This window comes from Magnolia sinica, chromosome 3, assembly GCF_029962835.1.
Source record: "Magnolia sinica isolate HGM2019 chromosome 3, MsV1, whole genome shotgun sequence".
NCBI lineage: Eukaryota > Viridiplantae > Streptophyta > Magnoliopsida > Magnoliales > Magnoliaceae > Magnolia > Magnolia sinica.
The window spans coordinates 128,454,145-128,470,225 of NC_080575.1; the positions used below are offsets into that span (position 1 = coordinate 128,454,145).

The 16,081-nt window shown below is 41.7% G+C and overlaps 1 protein-coding gene across 7 annotated transcripts; it reads left to right on the forward strand.

Annotated features, from left to right (window-relative positions):
• The first annotated feature begins 1,690 nt into the window (after positions 1-1,690).
• On the forward strand, positions 1,691-15,042 carry LOC131241276 (BTB/POZ domain-containing protein POB1-like). Of its 7 annotated transcripts, none has more exons than XM_058240042.1 (7): positions 1,691-1,858; positions 1,959-2,207; positions 6,549-6,701; positions 10,878-10,999; positions 11,214-11,277; positions 12,909-13,188; positions 13,332-15,042. In XM_058240042.1, exons 1-7 carry the CDS (start codon positions 1,813-1,815, stop codon positions 14,152-14,154), a joined length of 1,737 nt encoding a protein of 578 aa, XP_058096025.1. In that variant the 5' UTR covers positions 1,691-1,812; the 3' UTR covers positions 14,155-15,042. The 7 variants fall into 7 exon arrangements, with proteins under 7 accessions (XP_058096025.1, XP_058096026.1, XP_058096027.1 ...); XM_058240043.1 differs by having other exon boundaries at positions 6,549-6,698; XM_058240044.1 differs by having other exon boundaries at positions 6,549-6,674.
• The last annotated feature ends 1,039 nt before the right edge of the window (positions 15,043-16,081 follow it).

Sequence of the window (16,081 nt, forward strand, 5' to 3'; positions counted from 1 at the left end):
TGTCTCATTTTTAGGCTCTCTAAAATGAGATGTCCAAATGGATGAAAGGAGTGTATATAAGACATACATCATAGTGGCCTCACTGATCAGCTTCATGCAGCCAGCAATCTGTATCCACCAATTTGCATGTGGAGGGACCATGAATTGCTTGGAAACCCAATGACCCAACTTTGCGGGGCTAGTGTGATGTATGTGTTTTATCCACACCATTCACCCTTTTTTCTTAATAATTTTTAAGCATGACCCCAAAAAATAGCTAGATCCAAAGTTCAAGTGGACCACATCATAAGAAACATTGGGGATGATGACTTTCACTCTTCAAAACTTGGTTGGGCTTACCATGATGTTTATTTTCCATCCAACATGCTCTTAATGTCACACAACGTAAATGAAAGAAATACACAAATATAACTTGATCCCAAACTTTTGTGGCACCCTGGAAGTACTCAATGATAGTTGTATGATCTCTTATGATTTAAGTCTAATTATTTTTAGCTTATGCCATGAGATAAATCCATGGACATAATTTGGCTCTCTATCAACTGTCCAAGCTCCGTGACGTTGTCTATACACTTTGCTAAGTTCATTTTGAGGCACAGTACTAAACTAAGATAGATTCAAAGCTCCGAGTGGACTACACTAAGGGAGATAGTGGGGATAATGATGTCTCCCATTGAATTCTCCCTAGGCCCACAATAATATTTATTTTCCATCCAACTTGTTGGACTCCGTGAAGGAAAAATACAAACATAGATGAGTCCAAAACTCACGTGACCTTGGCAAGTTTTCAACCGTTTGTGTTTAATCTCCACTGTTTTGCGTGGTGTAGTCCACTTGGGCTTTGGATTTGGGCTCATTGTTTGGCCATGCTTTCAAATGAGCTGTAAAAATCCACGGAGTGTGGATAAAACACATATATCGTGGTGGGGCCTGAGAGCTTTTGACAGAGCTAACCGGATAATGTTGGGTCACCAGCCAAATCACGACCATGATATGTCAAAACCGATACACACGATGTGGATAAAACAACTACATCACTGTGGACCCCACATAATCGGGTCACGGGTCTTCGGGCAATCCGCGTCCGGAAGGAGCGGAGCAAACGTCCGCTAGAACGAAATCATCTACTAACCTTTTTACACGGCTCGTGCCACACGTAAGCTATGGAGGGCCCACAGTGCTGTATTTGTAACATCCACCCTGTCCATAAAATTCGTACACTTTTTTTCACCGTTCATATAAAATATCAGTAGGATAAAAAACTCTTACTGGACACACCACTGGGAATAGTTTAAAATTACGCCTAAAACCTAAGTTAGTTTGACACGGATGGCCTACGTGAATTTTATATCAAGCTAATATTTTCATTTTCCAATTCATCCTTGTGATTCGTTCCTGATGAACGGCTTGGATAAAATAGATAGCCCACGGTGGCCCCATACACAAACCGATGGCTGGCGTCCCTTCCCAATCGTTCCCCCTGTTTATCCCACCTGAGTCGTAGAACAGGCTATTCTTTGTCTCGAATACCTATAATGGAGGCGTGCACATGATGGACGGAGTGGATGCCACAGAGACGACATGGTTGGCCCACCGAGCTTTATTGCTGTACGCACTTCGTACAGCAGGTGTTGCAGAGGAATCTGGTCCACCACAAGCAGCGCAACGTTCGAAAGTGGTGGTCATTACGGTAATTTAAACCAACGCTAGTGGCATTCATTTCCTTTCGAAGAATATGATATCCACAAAACGGAAAGAAGCTGAAAGAGAAACTTTTCGCCGTTGCTTCCGATCGGAGTTTCTTCGTATTTAATGCGTCCGAAGCCTGCCGTCCAAAGGGTTTCGTCTTCCGTTCAAGGTCTATCTTTCTCCTTTTCCAGGAAGAAGCTAGGGTTAGGGTTTCTTGTTTGATCCTGTCTGCTTCTCTTTTTTATATCTGAAACTCGAGGTTTTATCAGGGCGGAAGATGAAAGAATCAGTAACCGATCTGTTCGATCCCCAGACAATTATGGACTCCGATTTCTCGCCAGGCAAGGGCGCCTTCGCTTTTGCCTTCAACAACAACGTCTTCTCCGACCGCGTACTCCGGATCGAGGTCGTGGCGGGACCGACCGAGCACAAATCGGACGGCGAGGGTTGCTCCAGCATTGCTGAGTGGGCCAGGAACCGCAAGCGGAGGAGAGAAGACATTAAGAAGGAAAGCAACGGTGGGGGTTTGCCTTTTTCTCTTTTTCTCTTTTCACTTTGGACTTGATTTATTGGTGTTTTGTTTTTTGATGCATATGTTATGGAAATTATTTGCTACTTGGATGTTTTCTCCCTCATTTTAGCTGTTTTCGATGCATCTGAGGAAGGAGGTCGAAAACTGGGAGCACGTAGGACAATTAATCCTGTGGAGCCCACCGTTGGCTGGGCCATGGTGCGGAAATCAGGGTCACTCTGAGGGCTGCAAACGAATGGTTCGTATTAAAAACATTAAGCTTTAACCGGTTTGGTGGGAGTGTCTGATGAATAAAACTTCGCACCTTGGGTCATCTATGATAGAGCTCACCAGATGAGTGGTTCCAATCACCAACGGAAGGTGCGTGTACAGTGGTGGGGTCTGACTACGGTGTTGGGTGGTGTACATTTATAGGTAGCACTTGCGAAAGTAGCGTCAATAATATTAGTATTACGTAGTGATGCTATTGTGATGGAAGGGGTGGGACTGGGAACAATGTTGAGAATAACTGTTTTGCAATTAGGATAGTGAATTTCAAAATGACCAGTGCAGCAATATAGGAATAAATGCCTAAATGGCATTGATATAACTCATTATGATGGGGCTCACCAGATGAGTGGTTCCAATCACCAATGGAAGGTGCGTGTACAGTGGTGGGGTCCAACGACTACGGTGTTGGGTGGTGTACATTTATAGGTAGCACTTGCGAAAGTGCTACCTATAATGTTATGTAGTGATGCTATTGTGATGGAAGGGGTGGGACTCGGAACAATGTTGAGAATAACTGTTTTGCAATTAGGATAGTGAATTTCAAAATGACCAGTTCAGCAATATAGGAATAAATGCCTAAATGGCATTGATATAACTCATTAAACATCTGGATATAAGTGCTAAAGGGCAAATTAGAACAAATTGTATGACTGATGCTAACTAAGTGTTTGTTTTATGGTATGGTAAGAAAGATGAGAATGCAATTTGGGTTTGTATTTTGAAGGATGAGGATGTGGAAGAAGCAATTCACCACAACATTTATGGGAAATGGGATGCACTATAGCTAGTGTGTGCAATGATAAGAAACTAACATCTAGTATATTTTATACTGAACAGTGCGATGCTTCTGAACTATATATTCCAGTTACTTGAACTTGGTGCTGAGCAAATCAAGCAGCTGATTTGCTGTGAAAGCAAAGCAGCAGTGATTATTTTCGTACTGTTTTGATATAACCTTGTAATTTCCCATCTAATTTGTGAGGTAAAGTCTCAAAAAGTATCTTTTTATTTGTCATGTTGCTGCTTTCTAGTGGAATGCCAGGGGTTCTGTCATTCCTCAGGAGGCCTAATGGAAAAAATGCATTGATGCCAGCAGGGGGACAGCCCATGGATAAAATAAGAGGAATAGGACACTTCTATGCCTTTTAGGCTTGTGGTATCATTCTTCTAAGTTTAAACCTTGGAATAAAATCTCTCTCTGAAAGTAGCTCAGAAATTCTATGGCAGTGGTGACTATAACTTGGTAGGGGGAAAACAATGGGAGTTTGGAGGTGAGCAAGAGAGGAGAAGTGATTAGCAGATATCAGGGCTTTGGATGTGGTATTTTCTGTATTAATAAGTCCATAATTTCTTCCTGAAATGATATTGAAGTTTTCAGCTATTTGATTTGGTTAACTGTTATTCCTGCAAATTTGATTGTGCGGATTCATAGTGTATTAACACAAGACTACACGAATTCATACTACATGGGAACACATAAAACCATACCTACCTCCCAAAATTGATGCATGTTGTGATGAATGATATGTCATGGTAAGTGAGTTATTTTCTATAACCAAATTTTAGTGTTTTATTCCCTATGGAATAGATCATTCACAAAAACTTGGGGTGCAGTGCTGTCCAAATTCAGTCTCTTGGGTCGTCCCGGAATCTGTATTTGAATTGGTTGAGGGCTGGTTGACTGGTTTTTGGAGTGAGGTTGGTGCACTTGAGAGCTTATAGCATCAGAAATGATAAAACGTTAGGCAATTATTTGCTGGCCCTAAAGGAGACGGTTGCAAATGTTAGTACATAATACACCTTTGGGTGCAAGGCAATGTCTCTTCCAACAACATTCGGGACTTCCTTTATCCATGGGGAAGCTAACCAAACACCTATGGGATAAAGTCAACGATAGGATTGAAAGGAAGCTGTCTTGGTGGAAAAGCAAACATCTGTCATTAGGGGGCAAGTTGACATTGATCAAGGCGGATATGTCTAATCAACCGATATACTTTACATCGCTCTTCAAGTGACCACATTGATAGATTATAGCTGTTGAGAAGGAACTTTCTGTTAGGAGCGGAGGTGAAACCCAAGATTTTATCTATTAAAGTGGGAGGAGGTTTGCAAGCCATACCGGAGCTAGTGTGAGGAACTTGGAACAAGTGAATCGAGCTCTGCTCCGCAAATGGTTGTGGAGGCTCAGGACGGAGGAAGGAAGATTTGTAGAGAAGTAATAGGAAGCAAATATGGTCTCTAGGAAGGGGGATAATGGGTGAAGAACCCATCTCTCTATAGGGCATCTAGGTTGTGGAGGGGAGTCATGTCTATGATGAACAAGTTCAAGGAGAGGATTCACTCTTCTTGGGGTGGGAACAAAATTTGGTTTTGGAAGGACCTGTGGATTGTGAATGCATGCTTTTATCAAGCTCTACTCGACAAATGGTTGTGGAGAACTTCTCAAAAAATAAAAGGTTGTGGAGGCTTAGGACAGAGGAAGGACGATTATGGAGAGAAGTAATAGGAAGCAAATATGGTCTCTAGGAAGGGGGATAATGGGTGAAGAACCCATCTCTCTATAGAGCATCTAGGTTGTGGAAGGGAGTCATGTCCATGACGAACAAGTTCAAGGAGAGGATTCACTCTTCTTGGGGTGCGAACAAAATTTGGTTTTAGAAGGACCTATGGATTGTGAATGCATGCTTTTATTAAGCTCTACTCGACAAATGGTTGTGGAGAACTTCTCAAAAAATAAAAAAATAAAAGGTTGTGGAGGCTTAGGATGGAGGAAGGAAGATTATGGAGAGAAGTAATAGTAAGCAAATATGGCCTCCAGGAAGGGGGATAGTGGGCGAAGAACTTGTCTCTCTATAGGGTGCCAGGGTTGTGAAGGGAATTATGCCGATGATGAACAAGTGCAAGGAGGGGATTCGCTCTTCTTGGGGTAATGGGAAGAGAATTTGGTTTTGGAAGGACTGTGGATTGGTGAATGCATGCTTTTATTTGCATTTCCAAACCTAGCCAAAGTAGCTTTGGATTTGGAGGTGACTGTAGTTGTTGTTTCTCGCTTATTGGCAATTCTTTAATGTGGTTTCTTCTATGCCATGGAAATTTATTGGATGAGGAGGCAAAGGAGTTTGCTCGACTTTGGAGTGGCTTAATCGACTCAAGTTCCACGCGGTGAGGACTTTTCGGTGTGGCCACTGGAGAAATCAAGGAGATTTTCTGTCCAATCATTATATTAGATATTGGCGCAGCAATCTCAAGTGAGGAATGTGGCACACTGGCTTTGTTTGGTCTTATGGGGTTCCCCCTAAAGTGATGGTATTTACATGTTTGGCGGGTAGGAATGGGATCCTTATTATTGATTATCTTTAGAAGAGGTTGCTTGCAATTTTTAATTGATGTGTTATGTTTATGAGAGGAGCAGAAATAGTGGATCATTTTATCCATTGCCCTTTTATTCTGAGGGCGTGGGAAATATTCATTCATTCATTATTATTATTAAGGGGGGGGTAGCTCCTCATGGGTGATGCTAGGATCCATTTTGACCCTTTACTAGCTTGACCTGGTGGGGGTGCAAGGGAAAAGAGAGGTCATGGTGTGGAAGGAAGTTGGCGCGGCGGTGCTATGGGCTGTTTGGGAGAGAGGAATGCTCGGTGCTTTCAACACAAGCACATGTTGGAGGTGAATGTATAAAAAAGGGCTAAAATGAATGTAATTGGGTGGGTTTCTTGTGTTAAGGAGCTTGACCAAAATAATTGGTTGTTCTTAGCCAGGATGTAATTTCTTTTGTAAATTTGAGCCGTCGTGGTCTTTTAATAAAATGTCATTCATTACCTTTAAAAAAATCCTGAAACTACTGAAGTCATCTTATTACTTCAGAAACATTTACTGAATTTGGAGCATCCCTGCAGCACATGTTTTCTATTCCTTTTGGTCTGATGGTTCATATACACCTTGTTATGCTGTTTATGCATTTTGCATTCCCTATATTTTATGCATCATGGCCTGTGCCATCTGTCAATATGTAAACTTACTGCTGGTAAATGCTACTTCTGATCTTTTCTCTTAGTTGCGGCGCTTGCTATTTATCCTGAGGAGCATATATTGAACTGTAATCAGCCTGAGTCAGAGGATGGTGTGGTTTATGACAATCAAGATGAAGAAGCTGTGGCAATGAGTGAAGAATCACCTTCAGGTGTCGGAATGCTTTCCAGTCAAGGTGGTATGTTTTGTCTGTTTTCCTTTTCTAAGAAACCACATAACAATGTGACTCAAATGGATTCTTAGAGTTTTTATGTACTCCAGGGACCATAAATCTGATTGATTATCGAGTTCTACGTCAGTTATTTATATGTATATTTTGGATGTCTTTTTCCAATTCCTATCATGATAACTATACTATTTACAATTCCTTTCATGTATCCTGATGGTGCTTACCATTGTTTTAAGGATTGCGAAACATAAGTTACTGAAGTCTCTGGATGAAAATTGGGACACTGTCCCTGGCCTAGAAAGCCCAAACTATAGTGCCAAGGCATAGCTCTTGAGATTGCTGTTTGAAAAGCCGTGATTCACCAGTTTCTTTAAAGGCAAAAGATACTGTGTTTTTACATTCATCACACACACAAAAGATGGTGTTTTTACTCATTATCTCATGGCATGGAAAACTTGTGTTAATGCCTGTTGCCAGAAGTAGCACATATTGGGAGCGTTTGTGGTAATAAAAGGTAGACAGTCTATTTTTGAGCATGTCTTGGAACTACATCATTATGAAGCAGGAGCATCATGATGCAACTTCTTGTTTGTTTAATTGGCATGGGTTGCACATCCTTCCAAGGCAGCTGTTCCTACTTGCCTGTGTTCATGCTGTGATTATCCAAAAGAATTCCTTCGGTCCTACCCATTGCGTCTTCAACAGTCTGCTGTTATCATCGATAACATGTCTAGCCTCGTACAATTATTTGAACATTCATTTTCTCTCTTGCACCACTTTGTGAGCATAGGGATGGAAGGAACCATACACTCAAATGACAGCAGATACCATTTATACTTTTCTAGGATTAGGATATTTGAAGTGAAAGAAGCTTTGAGAAGATAAAAAAGAGGAGAGGTCCTCAGACTAGATGGTATACCACTAGATGTTTGTAAGTGCATGGGAGAAACTGAGTTATTTTGGTTGACAAATTTGTTCAACAAGACTGTAATATCAAGAAAAAACCAGGAAAAGTACCGTGTTACCTATTTATAAGGAGACATACAAAGCTGCACTAATTATCATGGAATTAGACTTATGAGCCATACTATGAAACTTTGGGAGAGAGTGAATGAGTAAAGACTAAGGCATGAGACAAATGTATCAGAAAATCAGCTTGGTTACTTGCCTCGGAGGTTTGCCACTTAAGATATGTTCCTACTTGGACCAAGTTATTCGGTAATGGAAATGGCCGGCATAATGGCCGGCCATGTGACTGTTACTATATGGGCTATAACTGCCGTTATGGCCCTTGTAATGGTTATTTTTTTAAAGGAAAAATTGTACAAGAATGTTGAAAAAATTTAAAAAAATATGAGGATCCGTTATAGTTATTCTTTTCTAGTTTTGAACATGTATTTGATGGTATAATGGGCCATTCTTTAGTAAAAATGCTAGCTCGGGCTGCCTGATACTTTCAACTTGAGACCATTGTGTATTAAAAAACAATGATACAACGGCCATTATGTAACGGTAATAATGAGAACTGTTATGCCTCACATGGCCATGATGACTGTTACAAAAAATAAAAAAAATAATAATAAAATAACAGTCCATTACGAGGCCCATGGTCATTATTAACTTAGAGAGAGCATAGGATAAGGTCCCTAGAGAGTTAATCTGGTGGGTGTTGGGAAAGAAAGAAATTTTAAGAATATATTGACATAATTAAGGATATGCATGGGGGAGTGTTAATGGGTGTGAAGACCACTAGTAGAGAGACAAGTGAGTTCTCAATTACTATAGGCTTGCACAAATGAGTTCCCAATTACTATAGGCTAGCACCAGGGGTCAGCATTGAGTTCATACATTTTCTCATTGGTTATGGACAAGTTAACAAGGCATTTGTAGGAGGAGGTCCTATGGTGTATGTTATTTGTAGATGTCATAGTTTTGATTGACAAGATGAGGGAGGGTGTAATCACAAAGCTAGATTTTATAGAGTGGTGCTTTAAAATAGAAAGTATGTAAAATTTGCCGGACTAAACAGAGTATGTGGAGTTGAATTTTAGTAACAATAGGAGTGAAAACGTGGAATTAGTTAAGATTGTTGACCAAAAGTTTCCCAGGATGACCACTTTTCATGCCTTGGGTCAATTATCCATGAATGGACAGATTGAGAAGGATGTTGCCCATAGAATTCAAGTTGGGTGGAAGAAATAGAAATGTGCCTTTGGAATTTTATGCGATCGTCTTGTACCATTCAACTTGAAATGGAAATTTTATAGGATAGCTATAAGACCAGCCATGCTTTATGGGACAAAATGTTGGCCAGCTGAGGAACAACATGTTCATCGGTGAGTGTTGTTGAAATGAGGATGTTGAGATGGACGAGTGGCAAGATATGGAAGGATAGAATTAGAAATGAATGCATTCAAGGGAACTTAGGAGTAGCACCAATAGGTCTAAGATGAGTGAATGCAGACCAAAATTCTGCGCCAGTTAGAAAGACAAGTTGAAGGCTCTAAAAGGGCAAGGAAAAGGCCCAGAAGGATGTGGATGGAGTTGTAGGAAAAGACTTGATTACCTATGGTCTAACTGAAGGTATGGCCCTTGATAGAGTGGAATGGGAACATGATTCATGTAGCTGACCCCACTTAATTGGGATAAGGCTTAGATGATGATAGAATTAGAAATGAATGCATTCGAGGGAACTTAGGAGTAGCACCAATAGGTCTAAGATGAGTGAATGCAGACCAAAATTCTGCGCCAGTTAGAAAGAAAAGTTGAAGGCTCTAAAAGGGCAAGGAAAATGGCCAAAAGGATGTGGATGGAGGTTGTAGGAAAAGACTTGATTACCTATGGTCTAACTGAAGGTATGGCCCTTGATAGAGTGGAATGGGAACAGGATTCATGTAGCTGACCCCACTTAATTGGGATAAGGCTTAGATGATGATGACGATGGCGATTGTTTTCTCTCTCTCACATCAGTATAAATCACCACCACCATCATCACCATTATGTATCCTTGCCCAAGGCAGATTTACAACTCCCATTTCTGAGATATCACCATAACAAGTAGTAAATGTGTTGATTGTTGAGTCATAGACATGCTCTCAAATGAAGTATTTACCTTATTGTGAGAGTTTCCACATGTAGTAGTGCATGTATTGCCCTGAAACAGACCTTTTAAGGATTTTTTTTTTTTTCTTTCTCATGGGTTCCCTCAGGATCTGTTCCCAATGAAAAGTTTTTAACTTTGCATGTGACCAGGTCCATTTTTTTTCTGTTGCTGGTTGTGAAGCAGTTACCCAATCTCTTTTGTTTGGATTATAATGTCAGACTCAACAGATTGCCATTGCTCTTGTTATCAGTAAGATTCCTTCTGTTTTTTTAGAATCTGAATGTTGTATCTGCTATTGTCTAACAAGTCATTTGCCATATACTAACATGAATCTCAAGTATCAGTCCCAGATATCTTACCCAGACTCTTTTGGACCCCATGTCTGCAGTTTCAATTAGTAAGCGCAGATGGTGTAGTTGAGATTCATTAATGGCATAACCCTGGTGATGTAGGGCCTGAGCAGCCCCTTTCTGGAATCTTGAATGAGACCTTGTGCTTGTTAACAGTTAACCTAAATTGGATACTGCAAATGATACCATAAAGATAGAGAAATAAATTAATTCCTCTGCTTATAATTATACATTATAAGACCCAAATCCCACAACAGAAACAGAAGCTAGTGGTTGTCAGCTGTGTGGCACGTGGAATAATTGATCCTTGAAGTAAAACCTACATTTCCCCCTTGCTTTTAGATGCATGCGAGAACTAATTTTGCTGTTGAATTTTTTTTCTTTCAAGAAATTGTATTTTGTAGTGTTCTGTGCACTTTGCCACCAGGTGGTAAAGAAGGAGAAAGTGGGATCCTGAGGGTCGCATGGAGTTATTTCTTGCATCTTACAAGTTCTGAATGTTGTAGATTAAAATGATAATTTACTGATGTCATTCATCTGTCATGGCCTTATTGCTCAGAACTTGCTTGGAGGGTCTAAAACTAAGCAGAATTTCATTTTTGGGATAAAATAAACATAATATTGTATTTATCCATGTCAGAAGTGAGTTGCAACCTAAATTCGGTTGACCATCGTTCCATATTTCTGTTAGCATTCCATGTATTTCTAACTAGAATACTGTTCACTTCATAGATGACGTTGCTGCCCACAAAAATGATAGAACTTGGAGCATGGATTCTTCTTCAGTTTTGAGAGTTAAATCAATACACATTAGTTCTCCAATTTTAGCTGCAAAAAGCCCGTTCTTCTATAAGGTAAGATTTGGATTTGATTTACCACATTTTCCCTCCATGTTAAATGTGTTTTTTCGTTTTGTTATGTTATTGTTTTTGTTTTTAATGATTGCTAATGATGGATTTGATTTACCACAGTTTCCCTCCATGCTAAATGAGTATTTTTGTTTTGTTATATTATTGTTATTGTTTTTAATGATTGCTAATGGCTTGATTCCTTGCAATTCTTTTGAAGCTTTTCTCAAATGGCATGCGGGAATCAGAGCAACGATTTGTAACTCTACGAGTCAGTGCCTCAGGTACACCCCAAGTTGCAGTTTGTCATAAGTTCATTTTTGTTTGTTGTTGCCAGGTTGATTACTTGCAGCCTTATTTTATTGGCATATGTGGCCATAAATAGCTAAGCTGATTCTTATGAGAAGTTCATATTGACCAGATAATTGTCACCCCTAGCATTTTTTTCCATCATGTATCCAACTTTTAGTATCCTATTCTAGTTCAGGTAATTTTGTGAAATCAATCTGCATGCTGATCCCCCCCGCCCCCATCTCTCTCTCTCTCAAGAAGGATGCTGTGGGTACTCACTAGGGTAAATGACCCAACTCCTACTCCCCCTAACCGTGCTACTGCAGCACTGTCTGCAAAAATCAGGTTTGTTCATCAGGTGTGCCCCAATCTTATGCAACATGGAGGCTAGAGAAAATTTTGGGGCTGGAGACACTGACAATGCAGCCCACCAGATGAACATCCCGGATCCCACCACATGCAGAAAGAGATGGATTCAGATGAATACGCAACAGGACTAGCCATGCCCATCATCTTATTTATATATGTCACCAGAGTTTGACGAACCATAAGAACTCACAGAACCACTCTTCTACAGATTACCGTGTGACCCACTTTTTAATCTCTCCTCTCTCTATATCTATGGATCTCTAGTTGTGAGAACCCTTAGGATGGTGAAGAACAGCTGAGACAACTCCTGCATTGGCCTCTTTTAACTCGGGTACCATTGCGCAATGCATGACAGTTTGCTACATGTGCTAGGCATCTCTGATGGAGCTACATTTCATGCTGGTCCCCTGATCCATGCGAGGGTCTCTGATTTGTCACAATGTAGGGGTCTACTGCTACTCCGATTTGTCACAAGGGGGTCTACTGCTAGTTGAGCTTGGGATGATGGTCTTGAGTTTGAACGCATAGCTCAATGGACTGCTCTTAATTGCAATGTTTGGATTATCTGAATCACATGCTCTTTATGGTTGGGGCCAAGCAATGGACTGTCTTGCATGGCAATGAATGGAAAACCCATCTCTGATGATTCACATGTGGTATGAGCACATTTAGCATGAATGTATGTTGTTCCTGATCTTGTCCAAATATTGGAGGACATGCCCAGTCTATTATTGGGGCTTGAGAGTTTTGGACTATTCATCTACTTAGCCCACCACAGCTTGCTATGTAATGTGCGACTGGATGGTGATGATCTACATACACCAGTACACGTTTGGCCAGTTACTAGGCTGAAGAATAGCAAGTTATGTGAGTAGGCATTGAAACTTGTATTCATTGTTGCACAAGTGGACTATTTGAGTCACCTACTGAAAACTGTTGGTGCATTCCCGTCCTGATGTTTGTAGGTTCCAATCTTATCGATCCAATTGCATCAGGTCTTACTTTCGCTTTAGCTGTGGATTAGTACTGTGATATATGTTCTTGTTTTTGTAGCTAAACAAGCCATAAATGCAAGTTCATCAAGACTAGGGTCCTTACTCATGGTTCAGTGGTAGACCCTGTTGGTTTCAACAGTGAGATCATGGGTTCAAATATCCATGTGGTGTGTGTGGGGTGTGAGGGTGTGTAAAAAAAAAAGTTCATCAAGACTAATTCTCTGCTGTACTTTTTTTTTTTTTTTTTTTTTCTGGCACAGAGGAAGTTGCCGTCATAGAGCTTCTTAATTTTATGTACAGTGAGACATTATCAACGAATACAGCTCCTGCGCTGTTGGATGTCCTAATGGCCGCAGACAAGTTTGAGGTGGCTTCATGCATGCGATACTGCTGCAGGCTTCTAAGGAACTTGCCCATGACTCCAGAATCTGCGTTACTCTATTTAGAGCTTCCATCCAGTGTTCGGATGGCTGATGCTGTCCAGCCTTTGACTGATGCAGCCAAGCAATACCTTGCCACACGCTATAAGGACATTGCCAAGTGAGAGTCTGTTTACATGATGACCTCCATTTTATTTTCTGTCGATATAGAGTTTACAGAAAACTAGCTGTCCTGATATCTTCCATTAATCTCTTCTTTTATCATATAGTCGATATAGATTTGATTATCATGTGATTTCCCAGGTACCAAGATGAAGTACTAAACTTGCCACTGGCCGGAATTGAGGTAGTGCTGAGCAGCGACGATCTCCAAGTGGCTTCCGAAGACGCTGTCTACGAGTTTGTGCTGAAGTGGGCTCGGGCCCAGTACCCAGATCAAGAAGAGCGGCGTGGCATTTTAGGTACACGCCTCGTGCGCCTCATCCGGTTCCGCTACATGACCTGTCGGAAGCTGAAGAAAGTTCTCTCGTGCAACGAATTCGACAAGGAGCTTGCCGGCAAGGCTGTCCTTGATGCCCTCTTTTTTAAAGCCGAGATCCCGCATCGGCAGCGCTCCCTTGTGTCCGAGGAGTCTGGCAACAGGCGTTTGGTCGAGCGCGAGCGGGCATACAAGTATCGGCCCGTGAAGGTTGTGGAGTTCGAGCAACCCCACAAACAGTGCATAGTCTACCTCGACCTCAAGAGAGAGGAGTGCGCGAATCTCTTTCCATCATGCCGTCTTTACTCACAAGCATTCCACCTTGGTGGCCAGGGTTTCTTCCTTTCAGCCCACTGCAACATGGACCAACATAGCTCATTCCATTGCTTTGGGCTCTTCTTGGGAATGCAGGAGAAGGGCTCTGTCAGCTTTGCGGTGGACTATGAGTTTGCAGCAAGGACGAAGCCCACTGGCGACTTTGTGAGCAAGTACAAGGGGAACTACACATTCACAGGTGGGAAGGCAGTTGGGTACCGGAACCTGTTTGCCACCCCTTGGACATCGTTCATGGCTGATGAGAGCATCTACTTCATCAATGGCTTGCTTCACCTCAGGGCTGAGCTCACTATACGGAAGCATGTATGCTAACTCAGGTGCGGAGTTAAAACAGGTTTTCTCTAACGAGTAATGCTACTTCGATTTGCCTTGGGGCGATTCACCCCTGTTATTCCAACACATGTCCCCTCCCTGTGCCAACTGGATGGAGCTAGTATGTGCAACCCTTTTGCCAAAATGATGTTTGTCAGATGCGTCCTGTCTATTGCTACTGTGATAGGCCCACACCTATCCAAACCAGCCTAAAAAAAGAACAGAAAGTGAAGCTCTTCCTTCCAATCCAAGCCAGCTAAAATTGTGTGGGGTCCACCGTGATGTGTCTAACATCTACTCTGTCCATCACTTGAGCCAGGTCATGGCAGGCCATGAGCCCAAAAATCAGGCCAATCCAAACTCAAGCGGGCTACACACAGTGAACAGTGTGATGATGTGACGCAGGCCATTGAAACATTGTTGGAGCCTACTGAAGTTCTAGATCTAGGATGTAGTCTCCTTATGAATGGGTTGGATGTCATGTAAACTTCAGGCGCTACAAAAGTTCTTAAGGTGGTTGTCCCTTTTCCCATTATTCTGCATTGTGTGTGGCCCACTTGAGCTTTCTGTCAACATGATTTCATAATGTCTTAACATGAGCTGGAGTAATTGATGTACAGGAGTGCATTTCATATACACATCTGAGTGAGCCGCACAGCTTGTCGTTGCATGCACTTACTTTTCGGAGGGGACGCGTGTTGTCAATATATTGGTGAATGGCTCCTGAGCAAATAGGCATGGCATTACTCTTCTCCAACTGACATTTTGAAGAAAATGTAAATTCAGCAAGGATGTGCTTATTAGCAAGTAATGGGAGAAAAATTATGGCACATTAGAACCCTTTTTTGAATTATTTGTAGGCTAATCCATCACTACTGTCATTCTCCATTTTTTATTGTGGAACCCAGCAGATGACCCGAACTGCTGGAGCAATGGCATTTTACTAAGAGTATGAAACCTGGGCTGTTCTCTGTCTCTATTTGCAGACCGCTGATCATAGTTCTAAAGGTCTATGATGGGTGCCATTTTGTGTCATTTCCATCCATTGATGACCCAATGGCCATGGTTGAAGATTGCATTTTGGAAGTGACCATCAAAGCAGATGTATAGCAAACTGGTTTTGTTTCAAAAACAGTTGGCAACCTGGTTCAGCTCAAACAGGTGAAGCAAACGGTGCCATTTTCAGCTTTGGTGGCTTTGTGCTGGACCAGGATACAGGTGAGGCTCTGCTAATGGAAGCCTCACCTTTATCCTAGATACGTGAGCTATTTCCTAGTAGGAGAAGGATGGGAAGTATTCGTGAGTAGGCTAGGATATGACAAAGAAGAATGACCTAATTCTCGTACAGTTGCCTGTTGGAGGTGGTCCATTCCATGGACCTTCCAAAGTATCCTCAGGCATTGACATGGCCTCATGATAGGGACAAGTCCAAAAATTACCCTGAAGGGGTCGTTTAGCAGCATTGATTCTGAGGGAGAGATGTCTGTTCCAATGCACTCTGCAAGATATCACGCTTCTTCTTGGCTGATTATACTTGTGAGAGGGACCCAAATCCTCTGCTACAGCTCCGTCTATGCAGCGGGCATACCATCTGAGCTTGGTGGAACCCACCATGTTGTATGTGTCACATCCACTCCTTCAATCAGATGTGGTCATCGACATGAGGCCTTAAAGACAAAAGTCAGCACAATCGAACGATTCAAGTGAGCACACCACGAGGTTGAAAGGGGATGCCAACCATCGCTTTGTGTATGGGATCTAACATGGTGTATATTTTCCATTCCATCCAACGACAGGACGATCCCCACCACTCCATAAGTCATCCTATCCGAATATGTTCCTTGTGGTGTGGCCCGAGTTTTGCATTGGTCTGATTTTTTATTTTTATTTATTTTTAATCACATTTGCAACACAGCCGATTTTAGAA